A 17,357-nucleotide genomic window follows, 5' to 3' on the forward strand; every position below is an offset into this window, starting at 1 on the left:
GCCATAAAATACAGTCCAAGATTCTATTGGCATTCATGTTGCAAAAAGGCGTAAACCTTTGGGAGGCGTTCCAAAAAGCATAATTCCATATGAAAAACATCTACAATTAGAGCAAATCAAGCAATTTTAAAAAAATTTTTGCACCAATTCAAAACACATAATATCACTGAACATTTGTGGATGAGTTACTTGAAATGAGAAGTCTCTCTGAAGCTGAATAGTCATTTAAAGAAAGTGTTCAATTTCAAAGTTCGATTTGCGGAATACTATCGATTTTTTTTTGGAAATCGAGACGGGATCTTCAAGTTCACTATATCACGTCATTGTTCACTCAAAAAATGAAATGAATCCGACCTGTACTTTGGAATTGGAATGCACTGAAATTAGCACTGAAATAGCAGTGGTATGAACAAGGTATTGAACACCCTTAAAGAATCTACATCTATATCTAGTTCCAAATATCTTAATTTTTGTTTTTGCAAAATTTAGATTAAGTTTTTTAAATTACAACCATTCATTCAAAATACACAATTCTTCATTCATAGTTCGGACAACTTCTTCTTTATTTTCACTAGATATGGATTATTGAATTATTTATTATTGAAGAGATGTGTTTGTATCTCTGGAGCTATTAGAACGTGCCCAACTAGGGTAGGGAAGTAAATATCTCTTCACACACACTCTTCATCTTGTGATAGACAGATTAGCCCATGAGGCCATTCTAATCGGTATCGACTACCGGTAGTGTAAGCATTTTTAGAATTAGAGAACCTAAAGTAAAGTAAAGTAGAAAAGAATATTGGAAAAGGGAGTCCAGCTCCACAACCCCAGTTCTTGAAAAGAATAACATCAAATGGTATCCAGATGGTTCCGAAACCACGACGGAAACTGGCACCAAATGCTAACTATAGTCAGGCCACTTTTCAAGTGTATTTCAGGCAAAGGCAAAGATACGTGCAATCAATGATGTGTGAAATGAACTAAGTAAGAAACTAATTTAAATATTAAGCAATCCAAAGTATTGATCTCACACATCATCCATTCTTATGAAACAGAAGAAGTGCCGAAGGAAACTTAATATGCAAATATAAAAAGGTCTGTTTAGTCTAGGATCCTGGTTACTCCGGAATTCAAGGAAATCAAAAGACCAACACACTTGCCAGGAAAGGATCACGAACTCGTTTTTTTGGTCCAGAACCTTTTTGTGGTTTAGGTAAGTGTACCTACAAGAAAGAGTTTTAGGAGAAGGAGAATAATGAAAGAGAAACAATCTGGCGAAATCTTCCAAGGTTGGATCCTTCCAAAATGTATCTACTTAATACTGAGAGATCTAAGGAATATCGGAATCTCATCAAGATTCTACTGCACCTCCTCATTGGATTACTTATTACAGGGCATCACCCCTCAGAAAGCACCTCATGAGAATAATGGCGGGTTTCATAAAACATCAATCGTGGTGATTTGCTCAATCAAATCATTTATGTGTTAAATTAAATAATAATAATGAATAAAAGTGACTTGTGAAAATCAGGAAGTAACCACCTTGAAGTCATCCCAGATACTCGAGTTCTGATGTGACTTGTAAAAATCAGGAAGTAACATCCTTGAAGTCATCCCAGATACTCGAGTTCTGATCTGGAATAAGGCGCACTGTAGACTATGAAGTTTAATGGTGAGAACAGCTCTCTCTGATGAGGGGCATAATAGACCATAAAGTCTAAGGTCGCAGTGGAATGAAACCCTGAATCTTATCTTATCTAATTGTGGATTATTCAGATGTAACTGTTGAACTTATTTTTATTCAATAGTATTACATACAGATTTATTTATTTTCACTACAGCAATCTGTTCAAAAAATTCAATTTGGTTCTAAATGTTTTCAATTAAGTCATCAAACTCTCAAAGTGGGAAGTTTATCATTTTATTGTAGAAAATGTGGAAATTCACAGCAATATATAGCAAAGGAAACTGAAATGTAAACAACACATCTGCACACCGAAAATTAACGACATATTTGAGTTTTCAGAGCCTTTATTCACTACATTTTAAAATTTAACCAAAATTTCTGAATCTCGCAATTGATATAATATGTAAAGATTAAACTGGTGACCATTGAAGGCAACTGGCTTCTTGTATTTGGAGGATATTTTCGGAACACCCCTTGATTTCCGCATTGTTTCCTATAGATACCAGTACTTGTAGTTAATAGATATCTTAGTATTATCTAACTGTATTTATAGTCCTATATCGTCTATGAGAATAAGAATTTTTCGTACATAAGTTTATAAATAAAGTTATTTAGAGAAATATGGATTCTCGAAAGTTGTTGTAGCTTCTTTATATAACGGATTCTGCCCTCGATGCCATTGAGAAGCTGTCTGTTCTCGCATGAATTTAGCATATTCTCTTCTGTCATGTAGAATAGTGGCTATCTTCCATATCAACAACGTTAAAATTCCTATCATGATTACAAAACCAGCAACGGCTATCATCCACACTAAAAAAAAAATAAAGAGTATTCAATAATTTGAAATATATAAATATAGTGATATTAAATGGTCAGTTGAATATAAAATATCAATAATCATCGATTTCTACAAGTATTTATAAAAATACATCAATCCTTCTTGTCAGGTTTGACCATTTTCATAAATATGCAGAAAATTATTTGAAAATACGATTCCTAGAATTAATAATTAATTTTTTTTTAAGTTGACATAAAAAATGCTCTTTCTCAAGCGAAATATACTTAACAAGGTAACATTAAAGTTTGCAGATGAAACCAAAACTACTTAATTTATATCCCGATTTGACACAATTATGCGAAAGTAACAGTTGTGCAGTAGGGAAGCAGCTCATAGTAGGTAATTCCCTGCCAATCCCATCAATACACACAGCAAAATCTTCCTGGCCGTCAATCCTAGCTTGACCACCGTTTCCGCTGGCTCACCTCATTTCGAGCACGACCGTTTTTGCTTGACGTTGTCGTAAGTGATCCACTTTTCATCACCAGTCACCAATCGCTTCAAAATTGGGTCGATTTTGTAGCGATTCAGCAGCAATTTCCGGATGGAAATTAGATTCATGAGGTTTTTTGGTGTTAACTCGTCTGGAACCCATACATCGAGCTACTTCTTGAAGACAGCCTTATTCAAATAGTTCCAAATGGTGTTTTCGCTCAATCTTTAACTCTTGAATTTGAAAATGTCCATGATTTTATCGACATTTTCGACAATTGGCCTTCCAGTGCGTGGTACGTCTTAGACATCGAAATTACCGGAACAGAATCGACCAAACCAGAATTGCGCGTGATTGGCTGTTGCATTACCAGGACCATTAATACTTTTTACATTTTTCGCCTTCATCGAAAAAGAACTGTAAAATATAGCATATATATTCTCTTTACTAGTGTCCATATTTCACGCCCGCTCAAACTAAACTGAGTTAACAAATCACAAAACGGTCAAAAAAGTTTTTATAGCACAAATCTCATTTTTCTAACGCAATCTAGGGTAACCCGATCGGACTTATAGAACGCGTGATGCAGATAACTAAAGCTATCTATTGAAAAAATAATGAATTTTTTCTACTACACCTAATTTTTCTTCAATTTTTGAAAAAATAAAATTTCATACGACTATGTGAAAAACATCTGGCTCACCTAAGATATTTGGTGGACAATTCCTGTGTTTTTGCACAGTGACATGCAATACTTGTGAATCGTCGTACATATACTTGAAAGTGATCTCGCACTTTTCCTGATCAAGTTCTCTGCAAATCTTCTCTTTCTTTCCGTTTTTCTCGACAGTTTGACTCGTGCTTGTTATTATATGGCCAGCGCATTCATCTATGCATCTTGCGTTGTCTTGAATTCCTAACCCGAAGATCTTGCACTCGACGCAAGTCTTCAACTTGCTGCACCTATAATAATAATAGTGAATGAAAGAAACAATAGTTTTATTCAATTCTTTCTACAACATAAATATGTATAATCCCTCCAAAGGCGATTATCTTTGTTGAAGTGAAATAATAAATAAGATCACTAGCGCAGCTAGGGGAGCTTTGGTGCTGCAGCAAAACCCTCCTCCTCCCCCAAATACCAATAATTCAGAGAAAGTCAATGGAAAGTACATTATATCATTCATCTTCGAGGGTTCTTCACTTTCGAAGTTGAGCCATTTCGAGTAATATACCCGGTGTTATTATCACATTGAACAATTTAATCAAGATATGAATATTATTTTCATCTATTTATGTAATCATTTCTGTATGTATGTTATCTGGTCTTAGTGAATTATTCATTAACACAATAATTCGATACATTATATATAAACAAGCTAGATTCCAACTCTGCAATTAGCTGTAGCCAAGCGTGCAAGAAATAGTGTGTTTGAGCCTGACATCTGTCAGATATCAGCTGAGAAATAGGCCAGAAAAGGCATAATGTAATACAGGCTCAATGCAAATTAATAATCACGAGATACCTCTGTCCTTCATACTTACTCATTATTGCAGTCCGGGCATACTTCACAAAAAGTACCAGAATAATCGTCAGAGCAGATGCACGCGCCACATTTGCAAGAGCCTTTTCCGGAGCATATATTTTTATCTCCACTTTTTATACAAAGTTCATCTTTTTTTTCGCATGCACAACTAGGACCTTCCCAACCAGCGTCGCAATCACAAATGGGCATACTCGAATTTGATAAACATATGCATTTGCCCTTTCCGTTACAAATCTCTCCCTTCTCCTTTAGGCAAGACGCTTCATCGCATTCACAGAACTTTCCACTAAAACAGATTACCATAAATATTAATTTATATTCATTGATTGTAATTAATATTCCTAAATGCATGTAATACTCTGTACCGAATGATGAGTTGTATGAGTATCAACGAAAGTCCGAAACTACAGTAGCAAAATATAAATCTTATACGGGTAGAATGTGAATATTAAAAAATTGGTTGATACTAAAACAAGAACTAATTCCAATAATTATTATTAACTAGTTCATGTGAAATATATGTTTCACTACCACCAAATTGAATTGTAATATGACAATGTAGTCGATTAAATGATCATTGAAACATAATACACTAGGGGGATAAATTAAGGGATCAAAATAAAATTTAAAATTTTTAGCGGTTTTTCAAATGGATATCAATTTGAAAATAGTATATTGTGCAACAAGTGGGGAATGTCCAACTTTTTTCGCGAGCGAGAAAAGGACTTTTTCCATATGTTGCACACTTTACTTTTCCTACAACTGCACAAATTTCAATAATTCAAGTAATGGACTTGATTCAAATCAAAATGGCCTTCGTTGACAGTATGTGCTAATTTATTGCGTTTCATTGGTCTACCAAGCGAGGTGTGGGCAAAGTGCCGTGAGAAAAAATATTTCCCACAGTATGAGCAATACATAGTTTTGAAATTGAGTAAGCTATGAAGAATACGCTACTTTTCATAGCACTTGTAGGAAAAAGCTTTTTGAAGCTTGAAGTTTATAGTTTAAAGGTCTTATGATGAAAAAATTTTTCAAGCAACGTGTACTGCTCAATCCTAATGAATACAGTATCTAAAATTTCTGCGAAATTTTTTCAGTTTTTATTTTTGGCCTACAGACTTGGAAATTTTTTTTTCAACTTAACCACCATATGAAAGAGATAACTTGTTCATTCAGCTTCAATATTCTTTTTTCAAAATTTCGATGCCAGCACTTCTCGCTGAAATATCGAACTTTAAATAGAAAAAGACCTTTTTGTCTTTAACCATCAATATCTCACCAATCAATGATTGCTCAGAAAATTCAAGGGATATTTTAAAATCTTGAATGAATTCTCTACAAGAAGTAGCTATTGGATTTTCGGAAAAAAATATGTTTTCGTTCTCTACATTAATTTGAAAAGTGGATAAAAAAGGTCTTTCGGTGGCTGTAAAACGCATACCGAACATTGATGTTTTTTCGATATTTTCAATTCAGCGCTTGATTATCCAAAAAGCTTCGAAAAACCCTCTTTTTATCAACTTTTCAAATTGATGTAGAGAACGAAAAAATTTTTTCCAAAAATATCATAGCTACTTCTTGTAGAGAATTCATTCAAGATTTCAAAACATCCCCTAAATTTTCTGTGCAATCATGGATTGGTGAGATATTGATGGTTAAAAACAAAAGGGTACTAAGAAATGTTCATGAATTCATTAAAAATCCAAACCCAGAATAATACAATATCCAAATAACTCATAATACCCAGTTCTAATTCACAATTAATACCTGTAGGGTCTTCCCAATTCCGGGTTGGTGTTACAGTCGCACATGCCACAGTTACACCGACCTCTTCCAGTACAAATCTTAGATTCAGGACCTTCACGGCAATCTTTCTCTTTGGTTTCTTCATCACTTGTTCCGGTACACTCACATTTTGATCCATAGTGACCTTCTTTGCACTTGCATAATCCACATGCCAAGTCCCCGTCACCTGCAGTTTTTTTTTACTATTCAACTATCTTATTCACTCATTTACCATATACAGTGTGTTTTTAGAAAGGGTGGACAACTAACTCAAAGAACCAATAAACATAGAAAGAGGTATACGTCAAGGTGACTCATTGAGTCCGCTACTCTTTAACATTGGTATGGATATGATCATAGGGAAAGAACAAGGCTATCAACGCCATGCTGATGATGCAGTCTTGGTGGCAGAAAATGAGGATGATCTGCAAAGGACCCTCTAAATGTTTAACATACTAGAAAAAACGATGAGATTATCAATATCAGTGTCTAAGACGAAGTGCATCACTATTTCAAGAACATCTCTAAGATATAAATTGGCAGTTGATGACTAGATGATACACCAGGAAATGAAATTCCGTTACTTGGGCATAAGAATTCAGAGCTTTGGACTTATAATGAAAGCAGCAAGAACAACATAATATATTGTTGAATATTGAACAGGCTGTTCTTGATGCTGTGAAAGCTTGCCGTCTCATTTCAGATTCTAAGTCGTCAAAGCTCAAAATCTATAACGGAATTTCATCTCCTATCTACTGCCAATTTACATCTTAGATATATTTTATCTGAGAATGGAAGCAAAAGTATCTATTTACAAGCGACAGAGATGAGAATAATTTGATGAATATCCGGAAGAACATTGTGAGACTGGGAAAGAATGAAGACATCAGACGGTCTTGCCAGATGCAGAATATTAACGAGTAGGTGCTGGTTAGAAAAATTGAATGAAATGGCGATATCACCCGAATGACAGAGGTCCGAATGGTGAAGGTAGCCAGAGACAGATCACCGTTAGGAAGGTTAAGCAAAGGAAGCTCTCAAAAGCGCTGGAACGACAGTTTAGCTGCATTGGACGAGTTATGATGAGGAATAGGTACTCAGCCTATTCGAAGATAGAAGAAGTTTAAATGATATCTAAAGATGTGTAATAATCTTATCAATTTCTTTCAGAGCTTGAATCGACAGATTTACAAGAAAGAATTTCAGACTCAGATATACCTTAAGAATAATAAACATAGATAAAGTGAGCATACCTATGCAGGGCAATTTTGGAGCCTGAAGCAAAGAATTTTTTGGCGCTCCCGCTGAAAAAGTATCAATAAATACCACCCACCCAACAAAAAGAAAACACCTGCCCCGATGATTATTCGCAATTTTTGATTTATCTAGGTTTTTTGCTAATCTTTTCTAAAGTCGTGTCCACAGGGTTTCATTTTTTGCCAGAGATTTTTACCTACAATAAATTTCTGGATTTTTTATTATATTACTTACTCAGTAATATCGGCGTCGACGCCGATGAACAATTCGTAAGTAATATATCTGATTCTCACATTCACAAGACACTGCGTACGATCAATGAATGATTACCTATCACACCACAAGATACAAAGGGCAGTAAGGCATGCAAAGCTTCGAAAACTAAATGGGAAATGGGATTGAAATCATATATTCCGCTGAAAGCATTTATCAGTAACTAGTTTCGAATGCAGAATCGTAGGAATTTTCCATATGTTGAATGTGTAAACAACTTCCACGTTATTCAAAGTGTGGTTTTTCGTCTTTGTGAAATACATTCCATCCCTCATACAATTAGGGTAAAAGGCAATGCTCCTTATATTGGTTGGGTTGCCATGTATTGTTTATTGAACAGGCGGCTTAGTAAAGACGGTTTGGAGATTTTTATTGAAGGGAATGTTGATAAAGACAGCAAAGCGGACAAACCTCATGTTGTTTTTAAGAATCAAGACTATATTTTTTCAGAAATATAAAAGGGCGGCCACAAACTGTGCTAAAGTAAGCGAATATTGTGCTAACAAAGACAGACGGAGCAGAACATATTTCAGAGAACAACCTGTGATACCATATTTGAGTCAATTCACCCTTCTTACTTTCCACGTGGATAAAATTTTTGTAATTAATCCAAAAAATCTTGAAATTAATAACAAGAAATATCTGAAACCATCAAAAGGTCTCGAAACAACCATGACAGATCCTATAGAAGCCAAAGTTCATTTTTAAGCAGGTATATACAAAAAAAATCGAATAATTCTTCTCATCACAAATTCATAAATCAAGGAAAATATCAAAGATATAGTATTCAAATAATCACATTTTCCCGAAAATCTTTCGAAGTAATAGATTTAACTGATAATAATTCAGCTGCATACATCGTCCAGATAACCATCTTAAGAAATCCGTATACTCGCCCTATCTATGTTTATTGATCTAAAGGTTTTGAGAACAAATAATTCTGAAATTTACCTCCACACTCAGGAGAATTCTTCTGGTAAGTTTTGTCAGTCTTTGATTCGCATTCACATCCACAAATGGTGTTAACTTCAAGTATCAAACTCTCATCGATGCCACTGGGTTTTATGGATATAGCAGTGGGTGTTGAAGTGTTATCTGCACAATTTAAAAGTGTTATGGAAGCAGTGAAATTCACCACTTCACCTAACTTCACTCCATCACACCCATTTCCTTTCTGTTTCTTACAATGAGGTATTATGTCCACTTTTATATTTCTGGAGTAATTTGTCTCTATATTAACTGATCCGACGATTTCCTAAAAAAATACTTTTCTTTTAATGTGGTCATCGTTTTTCGATTTCAGTCAACGCCCAACAATTATTTGTAAGTGTTTTTTATTTAATCTTCAAAGGAAAAGGAACGAAGAAGTAACATTTTCAGATCCGTCCAGTTGTTTTTTAGAGGACCTAACTTATTAGTTTAGGTCTTCCAACTTGGCGCATCAAAATCAATCAGAAGTACCAGTGATGTTGACAGTTTTTCCCGGCTTTAACAAAAAAAAGCTCATATTGCAGTAAAAGAAACATAAAGAAGAAATGCTTCACATAAAACTGAGGTCATTTTCTAAAAGTGTTATTATGATTCATTGGATCATTCATTGGAACATTTCGGAAGGAATACGTTTTAAACTTCTCTGAGCTGAACTATCAACTCACCTTATAATTATCAACAACCAATTTGACAACATTCTGTGATTTCTTGTCCAAAACGCCGAACTTTGAATTTACAATATTTTCAGATAGCATCTTATAAATCTTCTGCAACTTTCTTACAACCGCAAATATAATGTTCACATCGTTTTCCTTGGCAATATTGCTTAGATGAGAGATGGACGGATAGTCATTTTTCAATCCATCATATTTATTATTGACCATAAGACATTTGGCATCATTGGGTTCTAAAATACCCAGCAACCTACCATCTCCTGAAATAGGGAAATAGAAAAAGATGAGTCAAAATTGAAGTAGCTTGCAATTTGGGTTTATCACTACTTATAAATTATAAGCTGCCATTCACTCATTGAATAGTATTCAAATCCTAAATTCTTGAACAGAATGTCGAAATCACCATAACCCCAATATCTCGCGTTATATTATATCTTCCAATCAAAATCGATATAGCGATTTGGATTGGGTAATAAGTGGGTTTATACAAATTTCACGGCTAATTTGGCCCTTGAAGACCACTTAACTATATGTACTGAATTGGACTTCAAGAGTGAAATTGATACAACAATGAGCGAGATCTAAAAAGCTCACAACTTCACGTAAGTGTTGTAAATAATGCGAAGAAATAATTGCTTTTGGGTGGAACACTTCTAATTTTATTGAGGGTGTAGTCAATTTATTTAAACAAAGGCGTGACTTTGGTTATCGAAGGAAGTTGTCGTTGCCTGACTGTCAAAACAATCTTTCTACTGCTACAACTTTTGAAATTCTGTTTCGAACGTTTCCTCATATACTTGACGATTTATTATGATTTATTCACCTAAACTGAGGATCTTTAAAGCCCTGGGAAGTGAGCCCTCGGTTCTACAGACCGAGATAATGGCTGTTTATGTATGCGCCCAGGAGTGTCTCAAAATGAACCTCAAGGGGGCGCATGTCTACATCACCACGGACAGCCAAACCACGCTGAGATCCCTGGAATCGTGTTGTCAGGGGTCTCTACTGACTTGGAAGTGCCGTAACACCATAAAGCAACTGGCCGGAGGAAATAAGGTGATTCTACTATGGGTACCAGGGCACTGTGGGGTTGAAGGAAATGAAAAAGCTGATGAACTTGCAAAAAGTGCATCAAGGTTAACACCTGCTAGACCTGAGCCTTTCTGTGGAATAAGAAAAGGCCAATATAAAGCTGCGGTCCAGCTATGGGAGTTGAACAGCAGGACAATCCACTGGACTAACACTCCTAAACTTGTTCAGGCAAAGAAATTCGTGAAGATTTCACCTACCTACGCCAAAAAGCTCCTGAAGCTGTCGCGAGCCGAGCTTCGGGTGATGGTGGGACTGCTGACGGGGCACTGTCGGTACAAACATCATTTGTACCGTATGGGAAAATCAGCAGACGAGATTTGCAGGCTCTGTGGATCGGAAGCAGAAACAGCTGGATACCAGAGAGGTAACGGCCAAGGCCCCTAAGGAGGTTGTCAATTTTATTAACGTCATTGACGACCTCCCTGGTTTTCTATGAATGTGTAGGGTAGAGAACAAAAGATCTGCATGGTCGCAGTTCCCAGAAGGCTTACCGAACCAAAACGACCCCAGTTCAAATAATAATAATAATAATAATATGATTTATTCAAATTGATATGCAATCAATATTTCATATTAATGCTGATCAACATGAGTATAACAGATGAAAATTAAATCGAAAATAACACGACGGTTATTGAATTATCACTTTTTAATTCCATACCTAAATCAAAATTGATTCGCTACACAGTAGCTTCTTCAGATTTCACATTCTTAATTACTCAAAATCTGAAAAAGGGACCAGATGATAATGAAAACTAGTATCGACCAAAATAGAAAAGATGGTTGGGCAAAGGAGTCCACAATCCCAGCTCTCGAAGAGAATATCATCAAATGGTACATAGATGGTTCTAAAACCACGATGGGGACTGGCACTGGTGTATTCGGGGCTGGCACCAATGCTCATTATCGTTAGGCCGCTGGTCAAATGTTTTTCACAGAGAGAAAATTTCAATTGGAAGATTAGTGGAAATGAATCCATTAAGAAATGTGAAATAGCGATATACAATTTGTCTGATATACAGTGCCGAAGAAAATACAATGGAATGGGAAAATAACGAGGTCCTTTTAGTCAAGGTTACCGGTATTCGGCAATTGAAAGCAACACACTTTCAAAAAAGGAGCACAAGCTCCTTTCATTGGCCCAGAACCTTTTTGTGGTATAATAAATATAACTACGAAAAAGAGTTCAGGAGAAAGAAAAAACCCGAAAGAGAAACACTCTGGCGGAATCTTGCTGCGTTGGATAATTCCAAAAAGTATTTATGGAACTTTGATTTTGTGTGATCTAAGAAGTATCTGGATCTTAGCAATAATATGCCAAACCTTCTCACTGCATTGCTTACAGAACATGACCGCCTCAGGAATTACTTCATGAGAATGAGTCTAGCAGGAAACTACCAGTGCAGATTCTGTGGGAAAGGAGGAAAAAATTGAGGATCGCGTGGTGACGGAATGCTTCGTCACCCCTAGCTAATTCAAAAAATGCTGTGGACAAGAGACTTGTTGAAGTGAGGAAGAAACCTCCTTGAAGCCATCACAGATAGTAGAGTTCATTAGAACTCTGGAACTGGACGACGAGCTGTAGACTACGACAACTAATGGCAAGAACACCTCTGATGGAGCACAATAGATCATAAATTAGCGGTGCATTGAAACCCCCCTTCAATCTTGAATGTACAAGTTGAAGAGAATGAAATTAAATTGATTGAGCTTTCTAGGTAGGTACCACAAATGTTCAATACCTGCTATGTGGAAATTGGCATCAGAAGAGAAGATTAAAAGGTGTCTAGCCTTGGGTCTCCATCCAATGTCTTTTTTACATACAATAGCTTGCATTATTGCATCAAAACCTCCTTCTGGTGAATCCATATTACCAGACGAAATGGCCTCTTTAACTCCTTTAGAAAATGATTCAAAATGTTCAGTCAGTGGAAGATGGTTCTTGAATCCATAAGCGGGGACACATTTAACTATCCCACAAGGGTTCTTCAGTCTAAAATCAGAGCAATAATAATAAGTAATACTTACTGACAGTATCACTATCCAGTTTGGGGCGTAGATGGTCCCAGACAAAATTTGGCTCTTCCAGATGAAAAAAATGCGTTAAGTTATATCACGGATTAGGATTAAGAACTATCAGAAAAAAATTAACTCACAAATCTGGCTGCTGAGAAACAAAGGGACCTGATTGTTTATCTATGAAACTTCCAAATCCTATTTTGAAATCATTAGTGATATTGCTCATTGTTTCAAAGAGTTCTTTTCCTAAGGCAGCTAGTTTGTCCTTGTGTTCTCTCATTGAATATGAATTGTCAATTATATAATATAAGTCTACCGGATAATCCTTGGCTAGGGAAAACTGGAAAGTGATATTAACTGTCTTTTTCACCCTCATAGATAATTTTATCCTTTGAGGTTTTATCTGGACCACTCTGCTGGCAGTACTCGACAGTGGCAAGTTCTGGATTATATCGACTTTTGTCTTTGGGTCTATTCGATCCTTTTCTGGACATGTTATGTTTCTTGAGTCGCTCGAGATACAATGGTTCAATACTTTTTTCTTATTCTGTAATTGGGAATTATTTTTATAGTGAAAAAAATGAAATACAATGTTGTGTCGAATTTATTTAAATATTCATAAAATGAGGGAATCACTGACCTCTGAGCTCATCATTCATTCGTCAATTGCACCCTTGAAGGCCATATTCATACGTCATACCAGTTATGTGCTCTCCAAGGGTGCAATGAATGACGAATGCTCAAAAGTTTCTGACTTCTCGTCAGTTCTGTCCGCTGGACGGACAGAACCACATTTGAGAACGGCTTCGTCGTCAGTGAATCGAGCATTATAATTTGAGACCTTTCCTGGCACAATTTTTCAAAAATACAGACACTGTGATGGAATTATAGAACGTCATTTTGAGAGAACGAGATCTCCAAAAGATTTGAGAATTTTCTAGAGGGCGAGCTCTTCTGTTTTTGTTTTGTACATTAGGGTGCAATTAGTGCATGAGTGGATGAGCGCTCAAAAGCTGTATTCATTTTCGACATTCTGCTTGAATGATCTATGGTTCTGACAATGCTTTTATTACGGAATTCTGCACGAAGCTTGATACTACTATTCTCTTTATACCCGCAAAATTTTGAATCGGACCTAGAGTCACTGAAATAGTGAAATATAATATTTTTTTTCGATATTCTGCTTGACTTTTCTATTGCTGTAACTCTTTTCTAATATTCTAAATATTCACTCACTTCATATCGGATCTGTTGTCACTGAAATTTTTTTTCGATGTTATGCTTGAATTTGCTACGGTTCGGATGAAGCTTTCTACACGAAAGTTTTCAAGAAGCTTGAAATAGCTATTCTGTATACAGGGTGTTTCATTGGGAAACGGAAATACTTCACAGGTGCATAGGTGGCACCAAGGCGGTTCTGGAGATACCCCATTTATTGGGTCTTACTGTCTTCGTAGCCGAGATGCAGGGTGTTTTATGAATTTTGCCCGTTTCTTTCTGAGATCATATCAAACTAACCACCCTGTATATTTTCTTCATATTTGGCAAATATGTTCCTAATTGAGAGCCCAAACGCTTCATGCAATAACCGCCTTGAAAACCCAGGTCCGGGTTAACAAAAAATTATGAATCGTTTGAATCCTCGAAACAACACCCTGTACATCGGAATTTTGACAATCTGTTTTAATATTAAAACAGATTTTTAAAATTCCGACTACACAGGCTATTCTCAATGAAAGCTTACTTATTTTTTTTGTTCACTTCTGTGAATAACAAAAACCAAAGTAACTGGAAGCTGCGTTTGAACTGTTATGTTCACGAGGAATCAAGCTACAATTCAAAATAATAATTATTAAACTCAGTTAAAGGTTTCAAGAGAAAATTATTTCTCTATTTCAGTGTTGTAATGAGTTCATTACAGTTCTAAAAGTAGTGCTGTAATGAACGCATTAGAGCATCGTTTTCAGTTATATTTTTCGTTTTGTGGTTGTCTATGCTGACTTTCAATCCTATCAAATTTCAACAAACGTCAGTAATAGTCAATATAATATAATTTGGATATAGTGAAATGATTTGCAACATTATTTGCAATTTCTACCAATTCTGGTGATGTTAAATCGATTTCGTCAGACATAATTAACGAATTTAATGCGTAATTGTAAATTATTTCAAAATTCGAAACGTATGATTCATATTCAAATTCCGTCATCTGTCAATTTTTGTAACAGTCACACCAACTGCCAAGATACAATAAAAAAATCACAATATTTCACAAACCTTGACTGAAATAGAGAAAATATCGTCTAATACTCGTTGCAGAAAGCAATTCCAACACTCAAGCGTTCAAAAACTCGCTCCTTCGTCGCTCGTTTTCGAATTTCTCATTCGTGTTGGAATAGAAGCCCATTCTGCAACTTGTTTTAGAATATACTATTAAAAACTTCGTTTAATTTTGCCATTTTCCTTAATTTTGCCGGTGTGTTTATTTGGTGACCAAGGATGTAATTGACACATAATTGAACAAGCGTTCAAAAATTCCTAACACCAAGTCAGAGTTTACCTCTTTTTTTATACAGAGTGGCCACTGTTTCAATGGGATTGTATTGGTAACTTTTCAACCATAAGAGTTAGAAGGTCGGTCAAATGGAGAAAAAGTTGCATGCATAGAAGCATTATCAAGCAGTTCAAACAAATCGAGATTATCAGGGCCGGTTATTGAGATATCATAAAAAAAGTAAATTCTGTCATTTTGATTTTTCTTTATTTCCCACTTTATTCCGAATATTATCAAAAAATGTTAAAGGAATTTTTTAGTCGACAATAAATTGTTCTCAATTTGACGTAATCAGATTTCGTATCCAACGTTTCGTGCTCTCTGGGCCACCCTCAACCTCATTTTTTTCAATACGGACCTGTATATTTTATAACACTTTTCGAAATAACTTTTAACGCTGAATTCAACGATATATCATACAATGTCATTCAAAGTTGATTTTCAGGTGATTTTGACCCTTATCCAAATTGTCTTTGGGTGGGATCTGTAGTGAATGCAATTTATCAAAAACTGCTGTTAATAAAATAGTCAAGAGACACGAATACAATGATTTTAGATTTGAATACCAAGCCTTGCAAAACTTATATCGTAATGATATCAAAATAAAGTTCGATTCTGGAACAAATGACAAATCCAACAATAGTGATTTTTCGCGAGAAGATTGAGAATGTATTGGAAGGTATTCAAGAAGACGAAATAAGCAAATGTATAAGAAGTATGGGTTCCAGAACCCTTAAGTGCATTTTACAAAATGGTGGACATTTCGAACACTTACTTCATTCATTTTCATTTACTTTCGAATAATCATTCGATTTTTCTTTCATTAAATGATAATTCGTTCAATTATTATGAATTGAAATATGTAAATAATTATTACTTGTTTCTTGATTTGATTCTGATATGTTTCATTTAGTTCAAGATGAGTAAGAGTATTTTCTCATCGAAATGTATTGCTTGTTGTTAATTAAACTAAAGGTACCGAAATGTAATATAGATCCGACTAAAAGAAATTTGGATAAGGGTCAAAATCACCTGAAAATCAACTTTGAATGACATTGTACGATATATCGTTGAATTCAGCATTGAAAGTTATTTCGAAAAGTGTCATAAAATATACAGGTCCGTATTGAAAAAAATGAGATTGAGTGTGGCCCAGAGAGCACGAAACGTTGGATACGAAATCTGATTAAGTCAAATTGAGAACAATTTACTGTCGAATAAAAAATTCCTGTAACATTTTTTGATAATATTTGAAATAAAGTGGGAAAAAAAGAAAAATCAAAATGACAGAATTTACTTTTCTTATGATATCTCAATAACCGGCCCTGATAATCTCGATTTGTTTGAACTGCTTGATAATGCTTCTATGCATGCAACTTTTTCTCCGTTTGACCGACCTTCTAACTCTTATGGTTTAAAAGTTACCAATACAATCCCATTGAAAAAGTGACCACCCTGTATAACTAATAGTATCAAAATAACGCTCACCAGTTGTGGTTGTATACACCAATAGCATCCAGACTGCTGTAAACAAGAACCACAATCATATTTGGAATCGCACACGGAAATATCTTGTGAAAATACTCCTATTGATGAAACTAACACAGCAAAAACTATTATTCGATGGACATCAATGACGAATGACATATTTTCAGAAGACATTTACCCAATTTCGCGTATCAGAGAGTTGTGATATAATTAGAGGAAGTCGAGGTTGATTCACTCAAATCATATTTAAGAAACTGCGGTCAATATTTCCTAGTTGGGAAATTCAGGAAAGAATTCTAACAGATTAGTCGCGTTAATTTCATTCTTCCATTAAAAGTTGTATTTTTATTCGTGAATTTCGGCACGACTATTAGAGTTTTACTTCACAAAAATGATCAATGTAGATTTTCATGTTGATAGTGAAATAACGATTATATTTTAACATTCATGTATGTTTATTACATTGTAAAGAGAAAGATATGCAATTAACGATAAAAAAAGGGCTAATGGTAGCCAGAAATCCGGTTGTAACACCGTATGTTTTTCATGAAATTTTCCATGAACAATTCGCACATTTCCGGCTGTACGTCCTCGATAATCAGGATTTTTGAGGGTGCAGCTGAAACTGCCTTCTTCAACTCCATCGTTAATTATAACCAGTGCCGTATCTAGGGCGTGGCAAAGGTGGCACTTGCCACGGACGCAAGACCCATAGGG

At 35.3% G+C, this 17,357-nt stretch overlaps 1 protein-coding gene across 1 annotated transcript; it reads right to left on the reverse strand.

The window, feature by feature from the left end:
- Positions 1-1,902: 1,902 nt before the first annotated feature.
- Positions 1,903-17,006, reverse strand: LOC123671260 (integrin beta-PS-like). Its single transcript, XM_045605008.1, has 9 exons — positions 16,641-17,006; positions 12,736-13,145; positions 12,322-12,572; positions 9,479-9,747; positions 8,775-9,078; positions 6,276-6,480; positions 4,504-4,791; positions 3,662-3,921; positions 1,903-2,497 (listed from the first exon to the last, which is right to left on the reverse strand). The coding sequence occupies exons 1-9, from the start codon at positions 16,812-16,814 to the stop codon at positions 2,295-2,297; spliced, it is 2,364 nt and encodes a 787-aa protein (XP_045460964.1). The 5' UTR covers positions 16,815-17,006; the 3' UTR covers positions 1,903-2,294.
- Between the last annotated feature and the right edge of the window lie 351 nt (positions 17,007-17,357).

This window comes from Harmonia axyridis, chromosome 1 (assembly GCF_914767665.1).
Source record: "Harmonia axyridis chromosome 1, icHarAxyr1.1, whole genome shotgun sequence".
In the NCBI taxonomy this organism is placed as follows: Eukaryota; Metazoa; Arthropoda; class Insecta; order Coleoptera; family Coccinellidae; genus Harmonia; species Harmonia axyridis.